At 31.2% G+C, this 19,769-nt stretch overlaps 2 protein-coding genes and 1 long non-coding RNA gene across 3 annotated transcripts; 2 read left to right on the forward strand and 1 right to left on the reverse strand.

Annotated features, from left to right (window-relative positions):
- Positions 1 to 678: 678 nt before the first annotated feature.
- On the reverse strand, positions 679 to 1,865 carry LOC133675479 (mitogen-activated protein kinase kinase 9-like). The gene has a single exon (XM_062096872.1). It carries the CDS (start codon positions 1,790 to 1,792, stop codon positions 827 to 829), a length of 966 nt encoding a protein of 321 aa, XP_061952856.1. The 5' UTR covers positions 1,793 to 1,865; the 3' UTR covers positions 679 to 826.
- A 7,837-nt stretch (positions 1,866 to 9,702) lies between these two features.
- On the forward strand, positions 9,703 to 11,621 carry LOC133675466 (uncharacterized). The gene is made up of 2 exons (XR_009835423.1): positions 9,703 to 10,034; positions 11,412 to 11,621. It is a non-coding gene; the product is annotated as an uncharacterized LOC133675466 (long non-coding RNA).
- Positions 11,622 to 16,298: 4,677 nt separating this feature from the next.
- On the forward strand, positions 16,299 to 18,242 carry LOC133675464 (uncharacterized). Its single transcript, XM_062096851.1, has 4 exons — positions 16,299 to 16,598; positions 16,685 to 16,767; positions 17,791 to 17,846; positions 17,924 to 18,242. Exons 1-4 carry the CDS (start codon positions 16,427 to 16,429, stop codon positions 18,000 to 18,002), a joined length of 390 nt encoding a protein of 129 aa, XP_061952835.1. The 5' UTR covers positions 16,299 to 16,426; the 3' UTR covers positions 18,003 to 18,242.
- Positions 18,243 to 19,769: the final 1,527 nt, after the last annotated feature.

A 19,769-nucleotide genomic window follows, 5' to 3' on the forward strand; every position in this document is an offset into this window, starting at 1 on the left:
ATACTTAATTTTATTCTTTCATATATTCACTTATCAAAATATTATTACAATGTTGTTATTACAACCTATATATAAAAAAAAAACTAAAAATTCATAATAATACTGAATATAAAAAAATAAATTTGGAAAACAATTCCCTAGAAAAACATTATTACGATACAAAATAGAAAAATAGAAAAAATAAAAATAATTAAAAAAATATTTATCTCCGTAAAAAACCTTTACATTAGAAATTATTGTAGAAAAACCCCTAAATTATCAATTTGGCAAGAGGTTTCTCACGCCTTGATCATATTTGTAGAAACATACCAGTTACACTTGTAGAATGTATTGCTTTATTGAAGAATATTTTATTTTTTAAAATAAGTTAGTTAAGGTAATATTTGTGATTGTAGTGTTAATTTTTTTTTAGAGTATTTTTTACTTGAAAATATATTAAAATAATATATTTTTATTTATAAAAATTAATATTTAATATCAGCACAATCCAAAATTATATAAAATCATATAAAAATCCCAGGTCCTGGAAATGTCTTGAGACCATTGGATAATGCCTACCATGATTAGCTCTTCCAGAAGCAAACAAATATATATATATATATATATATATATATATATATATATATATATATATATATATATATATATATATATAAAGGTGCAAAAATAGAAATGATATAAAAAAAAATCCTCTCATTTCAAGAGCAGTTTCACTGCTTGAATGAACAAAAGCTACAAAAGCTTCGGATAAAGAGAATGTACAAATGAAAGAAAATTCCAAAAATATGTTCCCAGCCCAAAAAGTTAACTGGGCATTCGGGTCAAATCACAAGTCCACTAAATCGGATCTTGGATCTTTGCATACAAAAGGGTGAGACAATAGTTGAGATGTCGTCCACCTCTTACTAGACTCCTTCTGCAAGCAACACTGAATGAAGTCCCGGAACTCCTCAGATGCTCCCTCCGGCAAGCTCGGCGGATCGCCGAAACAAATAGCACACATAAGAGTAGCCCAATCGGGTCTTTGACCCGGTGGAAGAAATGGAAAATGACCCAGATAAAGTTCCATCAGAGTAAGTCCCAAGCTCCAAATATCACCGGCATAACCATCGTAATTCACACCATAGGTATCAGGATCAAACCTCTCAGGACTCATGTAAGCACAGGTACCAACATAGGAATTACAAGCATCTAGCGTGCGTTGCATGATTTTACTAACACCAAAATCAGCAATCTTCACTTCCATGTCCTTGTTAACCAGCAAATTCGAAGGCTTGATGTCTCTATGAATGATCTTCTGGCCATGTAAATAACTAAGACCATGCAGAACCTGCCGCGCCACATGTGACAGCTTGGACTCATCAAACGCACCATATTTTTGCAGAATTGAATCAAGTGTCCCCAATTCCATGTATTCCATCACAATCCCGATGTCCCCAGATGGTTTTTCATAACTTCCATGGCACTGAACAATATAGGGAGAATCTGTACGGCGCAGGATCTCGATTTCTCTGTAGATCTGGCGGCGGACTAGTGGGTCACTATCTCCATGCACAACTTTAAGTGCATAAATTTGCGAATTCCTCTTATGCCGTACTTTATAGACCGTGCCACCATTACCATGGCCTAGCACATGTATTTTCTCAATATCATTGCACGATATGTTAGAGGAGTTGTTGCTGGTGGTGGTGGTGGTGGTGGTGGTGGTGGGGGGTAAAGGGAAGCGTGGGCGGCAGTCTGAGAGTTCGGGGAGACGGAGGTTAATCTGTCGGCGTTCACGGACAAGGGCCATGTGGTCAGGGAAAATGTGTGATGTTTTTGGAGTGGATGAAGGAAATGAGGAAGTGGCGGACTCTTATACAAGTGGAAACAAGAAAAGCACGTGGATGATTTATTTTATTTATTTATTTATATTTTGTTTTTGGAAGGATGGTGGAAGGAAGGGCGTGGTGGGCGTATAAACATGGAGAAGAGTTTTGTTTTCTAGGAGGAGTGCCGTTTGATTGATGGTGGCTACTTTTCAGTGCATCCCTTTAATAATAATAACCAGCCATTACAATTAATTTAATTTAATTTATTATCATTTTATAATGCTATAATTAAGTGTTATAAGTAAATGGTAATCATATATAATTATTGGTGTTGTGTTGTGGTTATCGAGTCATAAAATAGTCATGGTCCTAGAAATTTGTTATTTTTTAGTAAATTATTATTATTATTATTATTATTAAGATTTCTTTATTTATTTAATTATTCATAATTAATACAGGTAAATGTATATAATTTTGTAAGTACTAATCTTAATATACTGATCATATTAGTTAATTCATGTGCATTTATAGATATTTAAATTTTAAATTTTTTGCACATTACGCAACATAATTACCTTTCATAATTATAATTTTTCATTAAAAATTGATCAAAACCGTTTTGATGCCATATATTTAGTTTAATGCACCAGATTCAAAATTAAAAACTTCAAAATTAAACGAGTTTAAACTAAAATAACACTTTAAATTAATATTTTTAAAAAATACTTTTAAAATTTAAAAATTTTTATTTTTTTTATTTTAAATTAATATTTTTTTAGTATTTTCAGATCAGATGCATTCATATCAAAAAAAAATTTTAAAAATAAAATAATATTATTTTGATATATTTTTAAATGAAAAACAATTAAAAAAACAATTAAAATCATATTCCTAAACATATTGTAGGATAAATAATTTTCTATAAATGACTCTGCACCCCAACTCAGGACTCTCTTCCGTGACTCGTGATCTAAAAATATATTATCCACAATACAAATATTATTCACGCCCATCCAAATTGCCCACAATATTTTGCATAAAGTGGTTATAGTCCATAGTACAAATGTTACTACGCCCATCATATCCATTCTAAGCAGCCATTGTTCTTATCTTTTCTTCATTTTGTATCCCAAGATACTTTGCTCTTCCCTTTAAGCTTCAAGCTATGAGTTAGGTTAGATTTGTTGACCTAGATTTTGAAAGAATGGAATCGCTCTGCGCAAGATCGAGCCGAAGACATTTCAACTATATATTCCTTGCAAATGGTTATGGATTGATATTCTTGCAGAATAATATAAATCATAACCTAACCTGGATCTTCACTTAATAGTTTAAACTATTGGGTTGAGATGATTTTTTGATATGGTATTAGAATCTTGATGATCAAGCGATCACGAGTTCGAATCTCACCATTTATATTTATTTGATAAAAATTAAGTACAAAGTAAAGTGAGTATGTGCAAGTTTCAAGCATAAAAGACTTTCATTTGAGGAGGTATGTTAGAGAATAATATAAATCATATCCTGTAATCTTACCTAATAGGTTAAATTATTATGCTGAGATAGTTGTTTGAGATGTATTTATATAATGATGATTATAATTAATAACAAATAAAATAATGCAATTGGCCCGATTTAATCGAAGATAGGGCCTCTTGTTGATATTAATAATGTGGGATAGAGCTGGGATGCATGATTCTTTATAATATCGTGAAGCCAGCAGCATCAAGTGGCGCCAAAGTAGGAAATTAATGCAATGAATAAGGGATTAGGTTTAACTATTTTTTTCACTCTCAAATTACATAATCAAAATCTCTTTTTTTAATTTTTTACTGTAGCAGTTACTATATTCGTGAGAAATATGTGATTTTTAGCCTTTTGTTAGACAAAAACTTTCTTAGATTTTTTTTTAAATTTTACATATTTATCTTTATTTTCTTGTAATATATATATTTTTTATTTTTTATAATTGCATTATTTAGAAAACTTTCTTAGATTTTTTTATTTTTGTTTTTAAAACAACTATTTAGAAAAGCCTGTACATTTATTTTTTTTACCAAAATAATTATTAAAATAGCTAGTATCTTTCAAGTTGTAACCAATAGAACACAGTTTCCAATGAATATAATTAATTTTAGAAAATATCAAATTAATCTCATATTCTAAACTGATTCTCAATGTAGTTTGCAACTAAACTTTTCCCAATTAATCACTAATATTAATGCATGATGCATTCTACATGTGCGTTATATATAAGACGTGTTTGTATAGTAATTTTAAAGTATTTTTTCTTGAAAATTTATGAAAATAATATTTTTTTATTTTTAAAATTTATTTTTGATATTATCATGTCAAAATGATTCAAATACATAAAAATAATTTAAAAAGATTATTTTTTTTGAAAACTGTAATTGAAATACATGGTCAAACACCCCGTAAATCTGAAAATTCTTCCAAATTGGAGGATTAATTTGGGGTTTGTTCTAATAGTTTTCTAGCTATTTAAACATGGACAAGAAGATTCACGTTTAAGTGAATTTAACATCTCCTATTATAATTTTAATTCAAATTCAAAGACATTGATTGCATAATTTTTTTTTATCAATAAACATATTCAAATATAAACACTAAATTCTCTAGACTTTTGGGATCCTTGGAAATAATTAATAGTGTTCTTCCTCATAATTTCCGAGCTAGAAATCTAAACTAAAGACTCGAGATGTAACTGTTGAATACATTTTCAATAAATTCTCATCTCTGAGTCAACTCTTTGATCCATCCCAGTTGTGACTTACACTAGAGGAATCCGTGAGATCAGGTCGGACCCAGATTTCAGTTCAATAAAATTTAATAATTCAATTAGATTGAGCTATCAATCAAGGATTAACGAAGCCTGTACACAAAGAACTGCTTTGGCAAGGAAGAGTACAAGAAGCTGCTGCATCAACAATGGAGGGTGCTGCTAAAGGCGGCCATAGACATATACAAGGAGTCACTTGAATCTAGCCGTTTTTACATATCTTTCAAGACTTTGGAATTTCGATTATTTAAAATCCACCATGATGGTGATGATGCACATCGGCATCACCATGGAATATTTTATTTTATTTTTTTATTTTTTTTATGGTAGCATACAAGCAAAGCTAGAATTATTTTTGTTTGTTTTCAGCTTATTTTCTATGTGGTGATGCTTCCCTCTATCTTCCTATTTCTATTTTAGTTAGTTGATATTGAGTTCATAGTGTGCGTGGCAGACTAAATTGATGTAAATTAGGCCTTCATGCATCGTCTCCATCAACATCCATCAAATGGGAATATATGATTGATTTTTATTTTTTACATTGTCTCCATCAACATCCATCAAATGGGAATATATGATTGATTTTTATTTTTCTTCGAATCTCATGATTTATATATTTATCTCGTACAAGTTTCCAATGTAAATTTATTTGTTTAATAGGTTTAAAAAATTGTGAATAACCGGTTTTCATTTTAAAAATTAATAGTGAATAATGAAATAGAAAAAACAAAAAATAAGACAAAAAATAAAAAAAGATATTGGGTCACGTCAACTTTTCAAGCTCGTAACTCGAGTTATTAGATTGAAAATATCATACATGAAAAAACGATGAAACTCAATTTCCAACAAAATTAATATTAAATAATAAATTATCACTATTATTACTATTATCATCTTTATTATTATTATTATTATCTATTATTATCGCTATAATCATTACTATTATAAATATTATTTTAATTATTATAATATCATTACTATTATTATTATTACTGTTATTATTACTACCATTACTATTAAAAACATTAACACCGTTACTACTACTATTATTTTAATTATTAATAATATTATTTTCATAATTATTAATATTATCATCACAATTATTGATACCATAATCACTATTATCATCATAATAAATTATTATTATTAGTACCACAATTATTGATATCATAACCACTATTACCATCATAATAAACTACTACTATTACTATCATAATTAATTATATTATTATTATTGAAAAAAATTATAAACTTGATTTAAATGATAAAATTAAAAACTATAAAAACTTTGATATAGAAGCTAGGAAAAAAAATAAAAAATTAAAATTAGAAAGATCAAATCGAAAAACATTATATATATATATAAATTAGAATTGAAAAGTTAAATTAAAAACAAATAAAACTTAAAAAAAACTAAAATAAAAAAATAAAAATCAAAAGGATAAATTCTAAAACACCAACAACAACAAGGGCTGAATTTAGCGTTTTAAAGGTCAAAAAGAAAATGAAAGGAAAAATAAAAAAGTCACCGGTAATAAACTGGCCATGCCCGGTGTTTTGGCTTGTGGTTATGGTCTCGAGGGACCCGGAAGAGGGAATTTGAAGGCCGCGCGTGGGAGGCCAGAACGACTGCGCTAAGCAGATGGTGTTCCATTGCGAAGGCTTTTAAATGCGAAAAGTCCTATAGAATTAAAATTCTAATAAACGGTGCCAAACTGCCAACCATTTGAATATTCAGGCATTCGCATTTTCCTAGAAAAAAAAAAAACGTGCCTGTTATCATTTAAACATGTGATCAATAAGGGTCTGTTTCCCCTCTTTCAGTTATCCTCTTCCTTCTTCTAGTCTTGGGTCAATTTGACTCTAACTTCATACTATGTTAGAACAAAATAAAATAAAATAAATTATAAATAATAGGAAGTCGTATTTGTTTAATAGTTTTGAGCTCATCCTTCCGGGGAGCCTGTCCCTTCGACTCACCTTCCTAATTTGGAATTCTATTTTAATATTCAATTGTTTATTGCAGAGGAGAAAACAAAAAACAATTCAATCCGGTTAGCAGTTGCGTTTATCTTTGCTGTATGATACAATCTTCTACAGCACAAAACAAAACGCAAACATCGAAAGTATTATTTTCATATATATTTTTTTTAATTTTTAATTGTAGATCTCACCACTAAACGGCAAACGCAAACCCCACGGCTAACTCAAACATACTGTATCATACGCAAAGCATTTAGAAAATGAAAAGAAACCTTGAAAGCAATCCCCACCAGTGAAATTAAGCACTCAAAGGCTTCTTCACTGCAAAAATAATCTTCAAGCTAATAATGAAATAATGACAAATCAATGATGACGTATTTAAGCATGTACTCATGCTTTAAATTCTAATATTTTAAAATTGATTGTCAAATAACTATCTCAAAATCTTAAATTTCAAGAATGGTTTCGACTTCCATTACCCATCACTATTTTATAATTAATTTTGTTAATTTAATTATATGAAGTAACTGTTGTACCTGACATTATGATGGCAAAAAAAGAATAAATTCTAGAAAAGAATATAATTTTTAACATATTATTTTTTTTAGAGAAATATCTCGTTTAAGAAGTCATCATCTTTTATTATGATTACTATAAACCCTAACTGGTCAGTAGAGATTTTATGGTACGAGACTAGATATATAAAAAGAAAGATATTATCAACCGTTAGGCGTTCTACCCGAGATAAACTGCATCGCTGATTTTGTCTTAAATTGCCAAGGGCTTATTGTGTTTTTATATTTGATGGTTTGCTATAATATTTCTGACTCTGGTGTTAGTGAATATTCAGCTACGGATATTTTCAACTCTAGCGTTTATAAATATTACGTAGCCAAAAAAATATAGTATTCCTAACTCTGGTACCAGTGAATAAACCATAAAATAAATTTAAAACAAAGCATGCATATTTTTTATTTTAAAAAGAAAAAAAAATATACCAAATATCAAATATGCATTTCATATTAAAAATTCACAAATCAAATATATAGTGAAATACCTTAAAAAAATACATAATAAAAAAAGATTTATTTGATTAAATATCAAAATAAAAATAACTAAAATAAAGGGGGATTGAAGCAGCTGGGCCTGAGATCCAAGCTAAACTTTTTTTTTGAGCTAGGTTTGGACTAACTTATACGGGCTGGGTTGGATCTATTCAGCTCAGCCCAATCACTAGCCCAAGTCACTGACTTGGCTGGGCAGAGAAGCACGCATGACGCGTGCAGCACAGCAATGAGTTAATTAAGTCAAAGCTACAGTGCTAAGTGAAATTAAAATTGTAAAAACGGGGAAAGAAATGCATCAAAAATGTAAATTTTTTGAAAATTTTTTTTTGACCTTCAGACGCAGTTGGAGGACGAAGACATGGGGTAGTGCTGGTTTGGGTGATGCTCCCTCCCTGTTTATGTCTTGCCTTGTGTGATTTATGGTTTCGTGGCCTTTCTCTGCCTGTCCCTTGTTTCTTGTTTTTGTTCTCACTGGTTTTCTCCCTGGTTTTTATGTTCTTTTCGTTCTCTCAGTTCGTTGTTTTGTTTTCTGTTCTTCACGTTCGTCTTTGTTCTTTTTGTTCTCTCAGTTCATCATCCGGTTTCCCTGTGTTGTTCGCCCTTGGTCTTCCCCTCGGTTCCTTCTCTCCCCCCTGTTTGCGTCCTCTGATTTTCCTTTGTCCCTCTTTCTCTCTACTGGTTTCTTTCTTCCCCCCTGCTTTTCTGGTTTTTTCCCCAAATCGTCCTCAGTTCTTTATGGGTTCTCCTCCTCTGTCTACCGTTTTTTCGTGTTTTCGGCCTCCCTGTTTTCGCCTGTCCGTGTTCTTCCTTTTTCGTCTGTTTTTCCTGTTTTGTTCCCTGTTGTGTGCTCCCTGTGCGGTTCTCAAGATAATGGGGCACGTTCGGTCGTGTCTTTGAGAAGAGTTAGGACTGTTGGCCACGATATCGTGGCCTCCGGAGAGGGCGTCGTGGAGGACAATGGGTAGCTGTACAATCCCTGCAAAACCGGTCCCTGGGATGAGGAAGGAGGCGATGAACAGTTTTATGACACGGCGCCGTTTTCTACTCTGCAGTGGCTATTTAAAATTTGGTCACTGAAGTTCAGAAAGTTTGTAATCAAGCCCCTGGATAAATTATAATTGGAACCCTGCATTTTAGCATCATTTACAATATCATTATTGGATTTTAATTTCTTGCAATTTTAATCCAAGTCATCCTCAAACTGTGATATTTCTTCAATTAAGCTTCTCATTTCATTTATTAATCTAATTTCAAAACTACAATTTTGATTAGTGATTGGGAGTGAGATTTCCAATTAAACATGATAAATGATCAATTAAACTACAATTTTGATCCTAATTCTGCTCAATTCTGGCTTCTACTCTTAAAGTCTCAGTGACATATGCCACACAGCAACTGAATTTAACTTCCGAGGATAGATGACCTACCAATGCCTTAATATATCATAATATTATATTTTCTAAAATGAATGAAGAATATGATTCACTTAACATCATTCACAAATGCTAGGTTATTTGTAGTTGGTACAAAAACCTCAAACATTTTATATACACAATTCAATTAGAGATCAAATCTAGTAAAGTGGGTTATATTTTATACAAGATTAATTTTCGTTTCTTTTGATTCCACCATGGCCACCAAGTTCTTCTCCTCTTCATTTTCTTTCCTGGAAAATGTTCCTTTGTAGCCAAATAATGAAAATCTAGTTGCTCTTTATGATGCATCCACCTATGTAGATTAATCGGGGAATTCTTATAAAACAATATAAATAAATAAATTATGAGGTGTGTGATTCAATTGGTCAGATCTTGAGTTTGCTCCCTAAAGATTATCAGTTCGAGTTTTACAAATCTCAGGACCATTATAGACTTATATGGTTGTTAATTTTATAACTTGTGAGATTAGTCGAGGTGTGCGCAAGTTGACCCGGACATCCATGTTTAAAAAAAAAAAAAAAAGAAGAGGAAATTTAACCTTCCATAGAATATTAACCATAAGAATCAATTTTGGCAAGCCTTAACGATAAAGAAAGCACCAACCTTCCACGAGGTGAGCTCCAAAGTCAACAGTCCAACGAATAGAACTTCTATTTAACACCACAAAAACCAAGTGGATATGTCACTTCCCTTCTACTTACGCAACTTATTTTTTCTCCTCTGCAAGGAAAAAAACCGATGGTGCAGTTTCAAAATGAAAACGGCATGTTGTTTTAGGAAAGTGAGGATGTGGGGGAATGTCGCCTGACTCGATACAACGGGTAATCTGAAGGAATGGCCGGAGTTTAAGAGTTCTCTCGGACCAGGCTTCATTCCCCTCATCCACACCTTCTCCTCCTCCACCTTGATGTCTCATCTCTCGCCATGCTTGTTTCAGGTATTCTTTTACTGTGTCTTTTCTGTGAAAGAATTATTGATATATAAGCTGCCACATATATCTAGTTTTCCGCATAGAATAAACTGTGAATGCTTTGATTTTATGGCTTTTTAAAAACAATATTCAGTGAATTTTTTTTAGATTTAATTTCCAATCTGGGAATTATATTGGAAATAAACAGCTACACATGATCATGAGCTAACATTTGTGACTATTAGCTCGGTATTAATTTGTCATAAAGGAAGTAAACAGCACTAATTTAAAATCTTCAGTGATGGAAAACAAAAAAGCTAGTCGCTAATTACTGAAGATCCGATCAACAGACACCAATTTCAAATCGATCTTCCAACAAAAAGAGAAGTCTATAAAATATTTTCCAGGTATATATAACTTCAATACCTGAGTTACTTAATTTAATGCTTTGGCCTTTGTAATGCCAACCTTGATAGAAAGCCGAAGTGCATGCAAAACACTTCGAGGAATAACAAATGGTGATACATGAGGAAGTTAAAAACAGTAAACAGACACAGAATATAGAAATTCAATAAGAAAAAAAAGTTGTAGATTTGATATCTAAATTCGCAGTTTTATTTTATCTAAAAAAATACTCAAGAAGTTTTTCTTTTTAAAAGGTTTATAAAATCCTAAATAGATCATAAATCCTACCTTAACTCAAAAACAAAATGAAAACATGAGAATATAAAGGAAATAACCATAAAATCCAAAATAATTTATGAAATAAAAAATAACAAAAAAATAACAAAACTATCAAAAACCAAAGGTTTAGGAGAGATTTTTTATATTTAAAGATCCGACGGTCATAATTATGAAATAAAAAAATAACAAGAAAAATAACAAAACTATCAAAAAAAAACCAGGAGTCTTGATGAGATTTATGATATTTAAAGATCCGACGATTTGCGTAGCGATGTAGTAGCTATAATAGAAAAAACAACATCCGTAAACTCCTCTAAAAATTTGAATTCGATTGAATAATTAGATAAAAAATTATAGCCTTTTAAAACTATTATTCTGATTTAGCGTGACTAGATCTCATCTTGAACCTCGACATATTCCATTAATCCATAAATAATTTTACTAGTTATCAATATAATATAATATGTTTAGGCTAAATTATGATGTAGTGATGATAGAATTACACCTAACTACTTGAAATCACAGCCTATCTCAGTTCCGGCCTCATCAAAGAGTCAGTTCTAACTCCTGTCACGGCTGGGGCTGCAAACAATGCCAAAACTGGGTCAGGCTTCAATGGCTGATCTCAGCTTAACAAAAGAAGCATCAAAATTATAAAAAAGGAATGTAGAAAATAAATATAAAAATCTTCATTATTGCTAACATTATGTACTTTTTTAGCATCTGAAATAAGAAGTGATCTTGGAATATCAAGAGGGCAAGAAGCTCAGCATGGTGAGTGAGAAACCCATCTTCGAATATCCACTAGCAGCACTGCCGGAAGTGGACCAGGATATTCATGGCTTCCACAAAGGAATCAAACTAGCATGCGGCCATGTCTACTGAGCTTGTAGTGATTATAATAAATATGGATTTCTGAATTTCCATGTCCTTTTCTCCCCTTTAAGAGCATCTCCAATGGAGAAGCTAAATGGATAGCCAAAAATTAAAAACTAATATTTTGGCTTTTCTTTGCTTGTTTTGTATACTCCAAGGGGAGAGCCAAACAAAATGCTAAAATGGCTTTTCTCTTCCACAAAAGCTATTCCTACATATCTCTTCAAAGAGCCAAAACCAACAAAGTAGGGCCACTAAAAAAATAAACCAATTAAATGTAGCCATGTGGAAAAAAAAATAACATCAAATTTATTAAGAAATAATAAGACACTTGTTTCTTTCACTCCAATATAAATGGCTCTTCAAATGGCTTTTTTCCATTGGAATAAATATGGTAAAAAAAGCTATATTTACACTATTCAAAATGCTATTTTATCAATTTAGCTTTTCAAAATAGCTTTTTGCATTGGAGATGCTCTAAGCCATGCTTTTAACAGCTATAAGAGCATCTCCAATGGAGAAGCTAAATGGATAGCCAAAAATTAAAAACTAATATTTTGGCTTTTCTTTGCTTGTTTTGTATACTCCAAGGGGAGAGCCAAACAAAATGCTAAAATGGCTTTTCTCTTCCACAAAAGCTATTCCTACATATCTCTTCAAAGAGCCAAAACCAACAAAGTAGGGCCACTAAAAAAATAAACCAATTAAATGTAGCCATGTGGAAAAAAAAATAACATCAAATTTATTAAGAAATAATAAGACACTTGTTTCTTTCACTCCAATATAAATGGCTCTTCAAATGGCTTTTTTCCATTGGAATAAATATGGTAAAAAAAGCTATATTTACACTATTCAAAATGCTATTTTATCAATTTAGCTTTTCAAAATAGCTTTTTGCATTGGAGATGCTCTAACAGTTGTTTAATAAATCTCTTGTATTTCATAAAATAATACTAATAAATAAATAAATATCAAAATCCCAGTTGAAAAATCCTCTTCTTTCCACTTTCCAAAGTCATTAATTACTTATTTCAGGTATTCTTCTATATATATATATATATATATATATATGGAAGTACATGTGTGTGTCTATAAGGTAAATTACAGTAGTTTCTTGGAAGTTTAAAAGTTTAAAGATTTAATCAAAAACCTCACTGCATTTTAAAAATATATTATAAAACCTCCTTTTATACCAAAAATACCTTTACTATTTATAAGAAAATTAAATTAAGAACTTAAAAAAATAATGCTATATAAGAAATTGGACTTGATTTGTTTAAGTGCATGAAGAATATTTATTTTATTATTTTATTTCATTCATTTTCAGTTTCCTTTTTAATAATCCTTCTCCTTTTTCTTAAATTTCTTCAGTTAACTGTAGTTTTTTTCTCTCTCTAAATAATAATTAATGAAGTTTTTGATCTAATAAGTATCAAATATTCAATTCCATGTTACATTAGGATGTTATTGTAATATATGTAAGAAGTTACCTTCTTTAGTTTTCTACTTAAAATGGAACAAAAAATGCTTTCAAGTGCCCTTCATTTTTTATTTTATTTTATTTTAATTTAGAACTTTATAAGTTACATTTAAGGAGAAGAGTTCATATTAAATGTTTTTATCTTTACAAATATTCAATTCAAGTTGTTTTTTTTTGTTTCAGGTTGATTTTTGTTTTTGGAATGATTTTTGGTTTTTAGGTATATATATGTTTATCATAGTTTCTAAGATGTTTTTTAGGCGTTTTAAATTAAAAAAAATGAGTTGAAAAATAAGTTTTCAGGCTAAAAAACATCATGTACTGATTTTCTAGCCACCACAGTAACCAAAATCTAGGCAAAACTAGATGACGCATCATTTGTTGTCGTCCGCTGCAAAAAAAAGATAATAAAGGCCCAATTGTGTGGGCCCTAACAAATGGGTTAGATGGAATGGTCTGGCTTCCCAGGGCCAGTAGCACATGACATTTTCTTTTCTTTTTTAAATTAATGCTTCTTTTTATATGTTTTTAGTTCAATTTTTTTATTTATATTTAGAATGATATCGCTTTCTCTCTTTTATTTTGTTTAGAGAACCTCTTTTAATTGACAATTATTTTTTTTATTATGCATTTAATTTTTTAAGAGGTTTTTCCGTTACTTCTATAAATCTTTCTTTAGCCTTGGTGTCTGTGTTTAACTACGGGGCCAAACTATTTTTTTATGCAAAAAATAATATTTGGTTGTTGAAATAAGATAAATAATTGACATAGAAAAAACAGTTATGAAAAACTTATAATCTCGGTAATCAGGGTCAAGCTAACACAAAATATCCCGTCAAACCCGCAGTCTATATTATGATATTCTAATAACCCGATAAAAATAAATAAAAAGGATGATGTCTTTAAAAAAACATGCTCATGACTCGAGCCATTAGACTCGAAACACCTAATCTAGAAAAACTGTTAAGTTCAATTTATAACCAATCAAATATTAAAGGACGTAATTGAAAAAAAAAATTTAATTATACAAAATGATTTTAAAAAATAGCTATTAAAAGAATGAGGATCAAAATTGAAAAAAATTAATTTTTTATTTGATTGAAGGGTGAAATTAAAAATAAAAATCAATTTAGCGAGAGGGCAAAAAAGAAAAAAAAGAATCAAATAATGAGGATCAAAATTGACATAAAAATCAATGTTTTAATTGAAGGGTGAATTTGAAAAGAATAATAACTTTTACAAAAGGGCCAAGAAAAAATTTAAAAATCAAAACAATGAGGATCAAATAAAAAAAAATATAATACCATCAATTTGAATTGGAAGATGAAATCGAAAACCATAAAACTTTTACAAAATAGCAAAGGAAAAAAATTAAAAATCAAAAGAATGAAGATCAAATTGAGGAATATAATATTTGGTAAATCGGGATTAAATGATGAAATTAAAAATAAATAAAACTTCTACAAAAGAGTCAAGATCAAAAATTAAAAATTAAAAGAATAAGAACTGGAGTAGAAATACAATTAATAAAAGGGCTAAGTTGTACTTTTCTGGGGAGGGGAGATAGAAGAAGAGGAAAAAAAAGACTCACAGACAACAAACCGAACCACCAACGGAGACACGCACCGTATCAACAGGAAGAGGAGACGGAGATGTTTCTAACAACATGGTGAAAAGAGGCGCCACACATGCCATCTGAAGGGTATGAACGCCTCCAACGCGCCTCTAGGTGCTGTACACACGCGTCTATTTTTTTTTATTTAGCCAAATATAAAATTACCCTTGAGTTGACGTTGTAATGACAAAAAAACTATTGTGAAAAACCAAAAACACCTATTAACCCTAGACTTAAATTTTTATTTTATTTTAAGTGTATTTTTGTAGTTTTACTATGCATTTTAATTGTTTATTGCTTTTTATATTTGGTGAAAAACCAAAGTTCATCTTAGCCCAAATTATAACAACGAAAAAACTATTATAAAAATACAAAAACACCTTTTAATGTCAGGCTTAATTTTCTTACTTTCAATGGTATTTTAGTTATTTCACTGTGCAATTAATATTGAAAAAGATTTATATATCCCTAATCAATTTGAAAATAATAAATAAGCCATGTGGAAAGATTTTTATACCCTTGAAAGCCATTACTAAGTATTTTGGGTAGAAAAGCGAAAAAAACAAAAAAACATTACACTATTCTAAATATTTCTATAGCTTCAATGTTTTTAGAACACCAATTAGCTCTTTTCAACAAGAAGAATAAAAGCCACAGACAATGCCAATAACAATTATAAATTTTATGTGCATAACTCTTATAGTCATCATAACATTAAATTAAATATTAGAAAAACCTCAATTTAATCCTTAACTTACATACTCATTTTAAATTAGATATCAAACCTATAAATCTTATCACTTTGACCTCAAATTACGCAAACAATTTTGTTAATATTCATTAACTTTTATGTTGATTTTTCTTCAAAATGACGTCATTTCTTGGCATAAAATATAAACATTAGACGAAAAGAATTAACAAAAACATTAAGAATGCACTTAAAGAGAAATAAAAGATTAAAGAAATTAAGAACACAATGAATACTCGTGGTGATGAAGGAATGCACTAAATAAGCGAGCCCAACCAAAACACGGGTAAACCAAGAGAAAAGGATCCTAACCTGAAAATTAGGATCGAAACAAATTCACTTTGTGGTTTTTGTTTTAAATTTTTTAATACTAGATTTATCATGGATTGGATTTTATAATTTTTAAAAGGTAAAAATATAAAATAATTTATTCTTCACCTCCTCTTAAATAAATAATATATATATATATATATATTATTTTATCATTTAATATTAAATTTATTAGGAATAAAACTTTATAATTTATTTGTTTTATATAAGATTATCCTATTCTTATAATAAGTAATAAGTTTGGATGGTTAACTCGGTTGATTTGAGATTTTTAAGGATTTTTTTAATTGATTTTTTTATTTCATCACCCAATATTATGTTGATTGAAAATTAAACTTTATAATTTGTTTTAATTTTATTTTGTAACTTTTTTTATGATCCAGGTTATATATTTGACGAATTAACTATGATTGACTGATATTTTTTTAATTGATTTTTTTAAATTTTATTTTTAATATTTAATTGATTGAAAATTAAATATAAAAAATATCTTTTAATATTTCCCAATCCAACGGCCCATAATGAAAATAACAAAATCAAGCTTAAAAGATCTATAAAAAATATATATAAAAATAATAATTAAAAAAAACCTTGCTTGTTAAGCAAAACCAGAATAAAACCTCTACAGTCGGTCCCTTGAAGGAAAAAGAAAAAAAATCAAAGAGCGTGCAACAAAAAAAAGGAAAATGGCGTTGCAATGGATGATACTGACGTACGTGGTGGCAGCAGAGGCAGCTATAGCGGCACTCTTAACATTACCCTCGCCTAAGCTACTTAAGGACCGATTGGTTTCCCTCATCTCTCTCCTACTCCAGCCGGCTCTCTTTATTGTTCCTTTTGCCGGATTTCAGCTCCTGGGTTTGTTTTTCTTTTCTCTTTGAATCCTTTTGTTTTCTTTTCGGCTTTCTAAATTTTGGGTTTGGTTTTGTTTTTGTTGTGGATAGATATATATTGGAAGAATGAACATCGATTGATGTGTGCCGGTGAGAACTGCACTGCTTCTGAAAGAGATCGTTCTGAGAAATCTGTAAGTTGTTTTGATCTGATTGCTGATTTCTTCTTCTTCCTCTTCCTTCTCCCCTCTCTGTGTAAGAAACATTTCATGGGTTTGTTGCGATTTGCGATTATTAATAAACTTTATCCAGGAACCGTTAAATTCATTGAAGGAATTAGAGAAAATGAATAGAACAGGGACTCGGGACCTGGCAAATTACATTTTTTTTAGCTGGGATTGTGGAGGTTGTCTTAAATGGGTGGGCAAATTGCTAAGAATCTTATGGTTTTTTTGGGTGACCAGGGATGTGTTGCTTTATGTTATGGTTATAAAGTGTTGGATGCTATTCGTAACATCTGTTATTGCCTCCAAAGTTTTGTGTATATACAAGTCTTGTACTGTTAGTTTATTGCAACCTCGCTTGAACAGTTAAATGAGCCATTACAAGATGTGTCAAGCTATCAGAATAGAACAAAAGGTGTTATTTGGATTAAGCGGTTTAGTTGTTTGTCTTTCTCATATGTAAAATGATTGTATGATTTGGAAGATATGTAGATTATTATGTCTAGCATCATGAATGTCCAAACAGCTTGATTGTCATTGACTGCAAAAAAGAGGTATTGCCTGGGAGTCTGAAAGTGGTTGGTACATGCCACTGTTTCTGGAAGAACAGAATTGAGCCAGTAATCTCTCTCATTTAGGACTCTCCACTATGTGTATGTTGGAGATAGGGGCCATAGGGCAGGGTGCAGTATTGTTGTGAATGCAGTTAGTGTTAGAAGAAATAACTGCATGCTCATTTGAAATGGAAGGAACATACAAAACTCCCCCCCCCAACCCACTTCCCCAAGTAGAACTTTGTCTCATAAAGTTAACTTTCAAATTAACCACTGGAGGTTTATTGCATTGCATTGTTCTGAAAACTTCCAGTTCAAGTGGGGATATGCATCTCATAAGGCTCTATGTTAGGAGAATGTATTTGAATGAATGTTGCAAACTGCTATTCTTTATTATATTAGAATCTACATAAGCTTATCATTGAGGTTTTCTGTGCAGATTTACAAAGCTCAAAGGAATGTGATTCTCTGTGTTTCAGCATGCCTTCTCTACTGGTATGTCTGGTTTGAAAAATGCTTGATTTATTTATTTTCATTCATGTCATGTCATGTGCCATTATATGTGCCTGCAGGTGTGTTTATCGTATATGCAAATACTACAAGGAGATTCAGAGTTTGGAGGAAGTGGAGAAAAGGTACAAGAACCAGTAGCCTTTCCTCAGCTATCCATCCCCATTTCATTTCTAGGGGCAGAGAAGTAGTTATGCTGTATTTTGTATTGAATATTGACATTACGTCTATAAATATGAATATCATGTATTTGCAAGTTCCATCTCTTATGCATGCCGGGCATGTATTTCTCCTAGCATTAGGCTACTGCATTTTCTCTTGGGAGAGGACAGTACGATTTACGAACACTACTGGTTGGAAAAGTGCACCTTCTATTTTTGATATTGTTTTTGTTCTAATTTACCAGACGTTTTCCTTTTTGGTTTTACATTCTCCTCGTGTCCAGTCAGGGAAATGACTTCCATTGTGTTTGTTTCAAAAATCATGAAAACCAAAGTTCAATAATCCTCCCACACGTTTTGTATTTTTTTTAAATGATTTTGGATATTCTTTCCGTGAGAAACATCTGACTTGAGTTGATGGTTAAAGAATTTTTGGGCAGAAGTTAAAAGACAAGACCTATAAAAAACTACCTATATATACTAATACCAGGTGGTCTCTCCATGAAGATTTGCCCCAAGGAATACCAAAAAGTATATCCTTCTACGAGAAGGAAAAAAAATTAAAAAGGAAAACAACTATGGATCAACGGGCTAAAAAACTGAAGCATCCATTATGGGGCAACAGTAAAATGACGAAAAAATTCTAGCTAGCTTTTCAAGGATTGAGAAGTAGTTGAAACTGTTGCTTGGACAGTTTGGAAGGCACAAAATAAGATGATCGGCATGGATATGCTTCAAAACAACTGCAGCAGAACACTAGAAGATGGACCTGTGAGAAATCCAGAAGAGAAGTGGCAGATGGAAGCCAACGCAACAAGGCTATTACAGATTCAGTTCAGATGCTACAATGTTAGAAGATGAGCATAAAAGAGTTTGTATCGTTGTTAGACTCAGAGTGACAACCAATGGTTTCTGCATATAAGAGAATACAGCCACGAAATCTGTGAATGAAGCTGAAGCAGCTGCGTTAGTTTATGGCCTGCAGGTGGCACCGATTCTAGAATGGGAAAATTTAGTGGCTGGAACTGACTGTAGCTCTACAAACTGTTAGCAAGTTAAGGTCTCTTTCATCGGACTTTTCTTTTCCAGACACCATTACTTCCGACCTTATTGGTATTGTAAATGAATCTCCTTATGCCACATTCTCAGATCATGTAGATATGCTAGCTTGTGTCATCCTCACTCCACATGGCACCAATATCAACCATAAGCCAAAGCAGAGGCCATTTTATCTGAGGTGACCATTCTTTGCCATAATCGCGAATGCTTTGCTCATCCCTCTCACTGTCACCTATATGAATTCTCTCAATGCTGGAATTGAAGATTCCAACATCATCCTCACTATCAACAAAGAAAATAGAATTACTTTTGGCTTATGGATAGTAACGAGTGCACAGAGCAAATCTATCGCTGTCACTCAAAAACAGAGTATGATCGTCTAAATATTTTCCTATAATCCGACTATAGTCTGGTTTCCGATGCCTGAAAAATGTTTTCATCATGGTTCAAAACCACAGCAAACCCAGGCTTCTGATACACTACCTCATCGCCATAATCATATATCCCTCGCGCAAACCAAAGAATTGTTCTCGTTAGCTGAAATACATTATGTCCGAATAAGAACCACCATCAGGATTGAAACAAACTCTCCCGTTGTCATCAATGTAGACACCATGTGCATTGAAGTCGAAGGAATGAGATAAGAATTCTTGGGCATTGGACCAAGCAATCTTTCCCTCCACTATAA

This window comes from Populus nigra, chromosome 16 (assembly GCF_951802175.1).
Source record: "Populus nigra chromosome 16, ddPopNigr1.1, whole genome shotgun sequence".
NCBI lineage: Eukaryota > Viridiplantae > Streptophyta > Magnoliopsida > Malpighiales > Salicaceae > Populus > Populus nigra.

Excerpts from the sequence above, each read along its gene's own strand:
- LOC133675479 (XM_062096872.1), bottom strand. The coding sequence starts at position 1,792 with ATGGCCCTTGTCCGTGAACGCCGACAGATTAACCTCCGTCTCCCCGAA.
- LOC133675464 (XM_062096851.1), top strand. The coding sequence starts at position 16,427 with ATGGCGTTGCAATGGATGATACTGACGTACGTGGTGGCAGCAGAGGCA. Across the intron at positions 16,599-16,684 it reads TGCCGGATTTCAGCTCCTGG|ATATATATTGGAAGAATGAA; the intron begins GTTTGTTTTTCT and ends TGTTGTGGATAG. Across the intron at positions 17,847-17,923 it reads TCAGCATGCCTTCTCTACTG|GTGTGTTTATCGTATATGCA; the intron begins GTATGTCTGGTT and ends ATGTGCCTGCAG.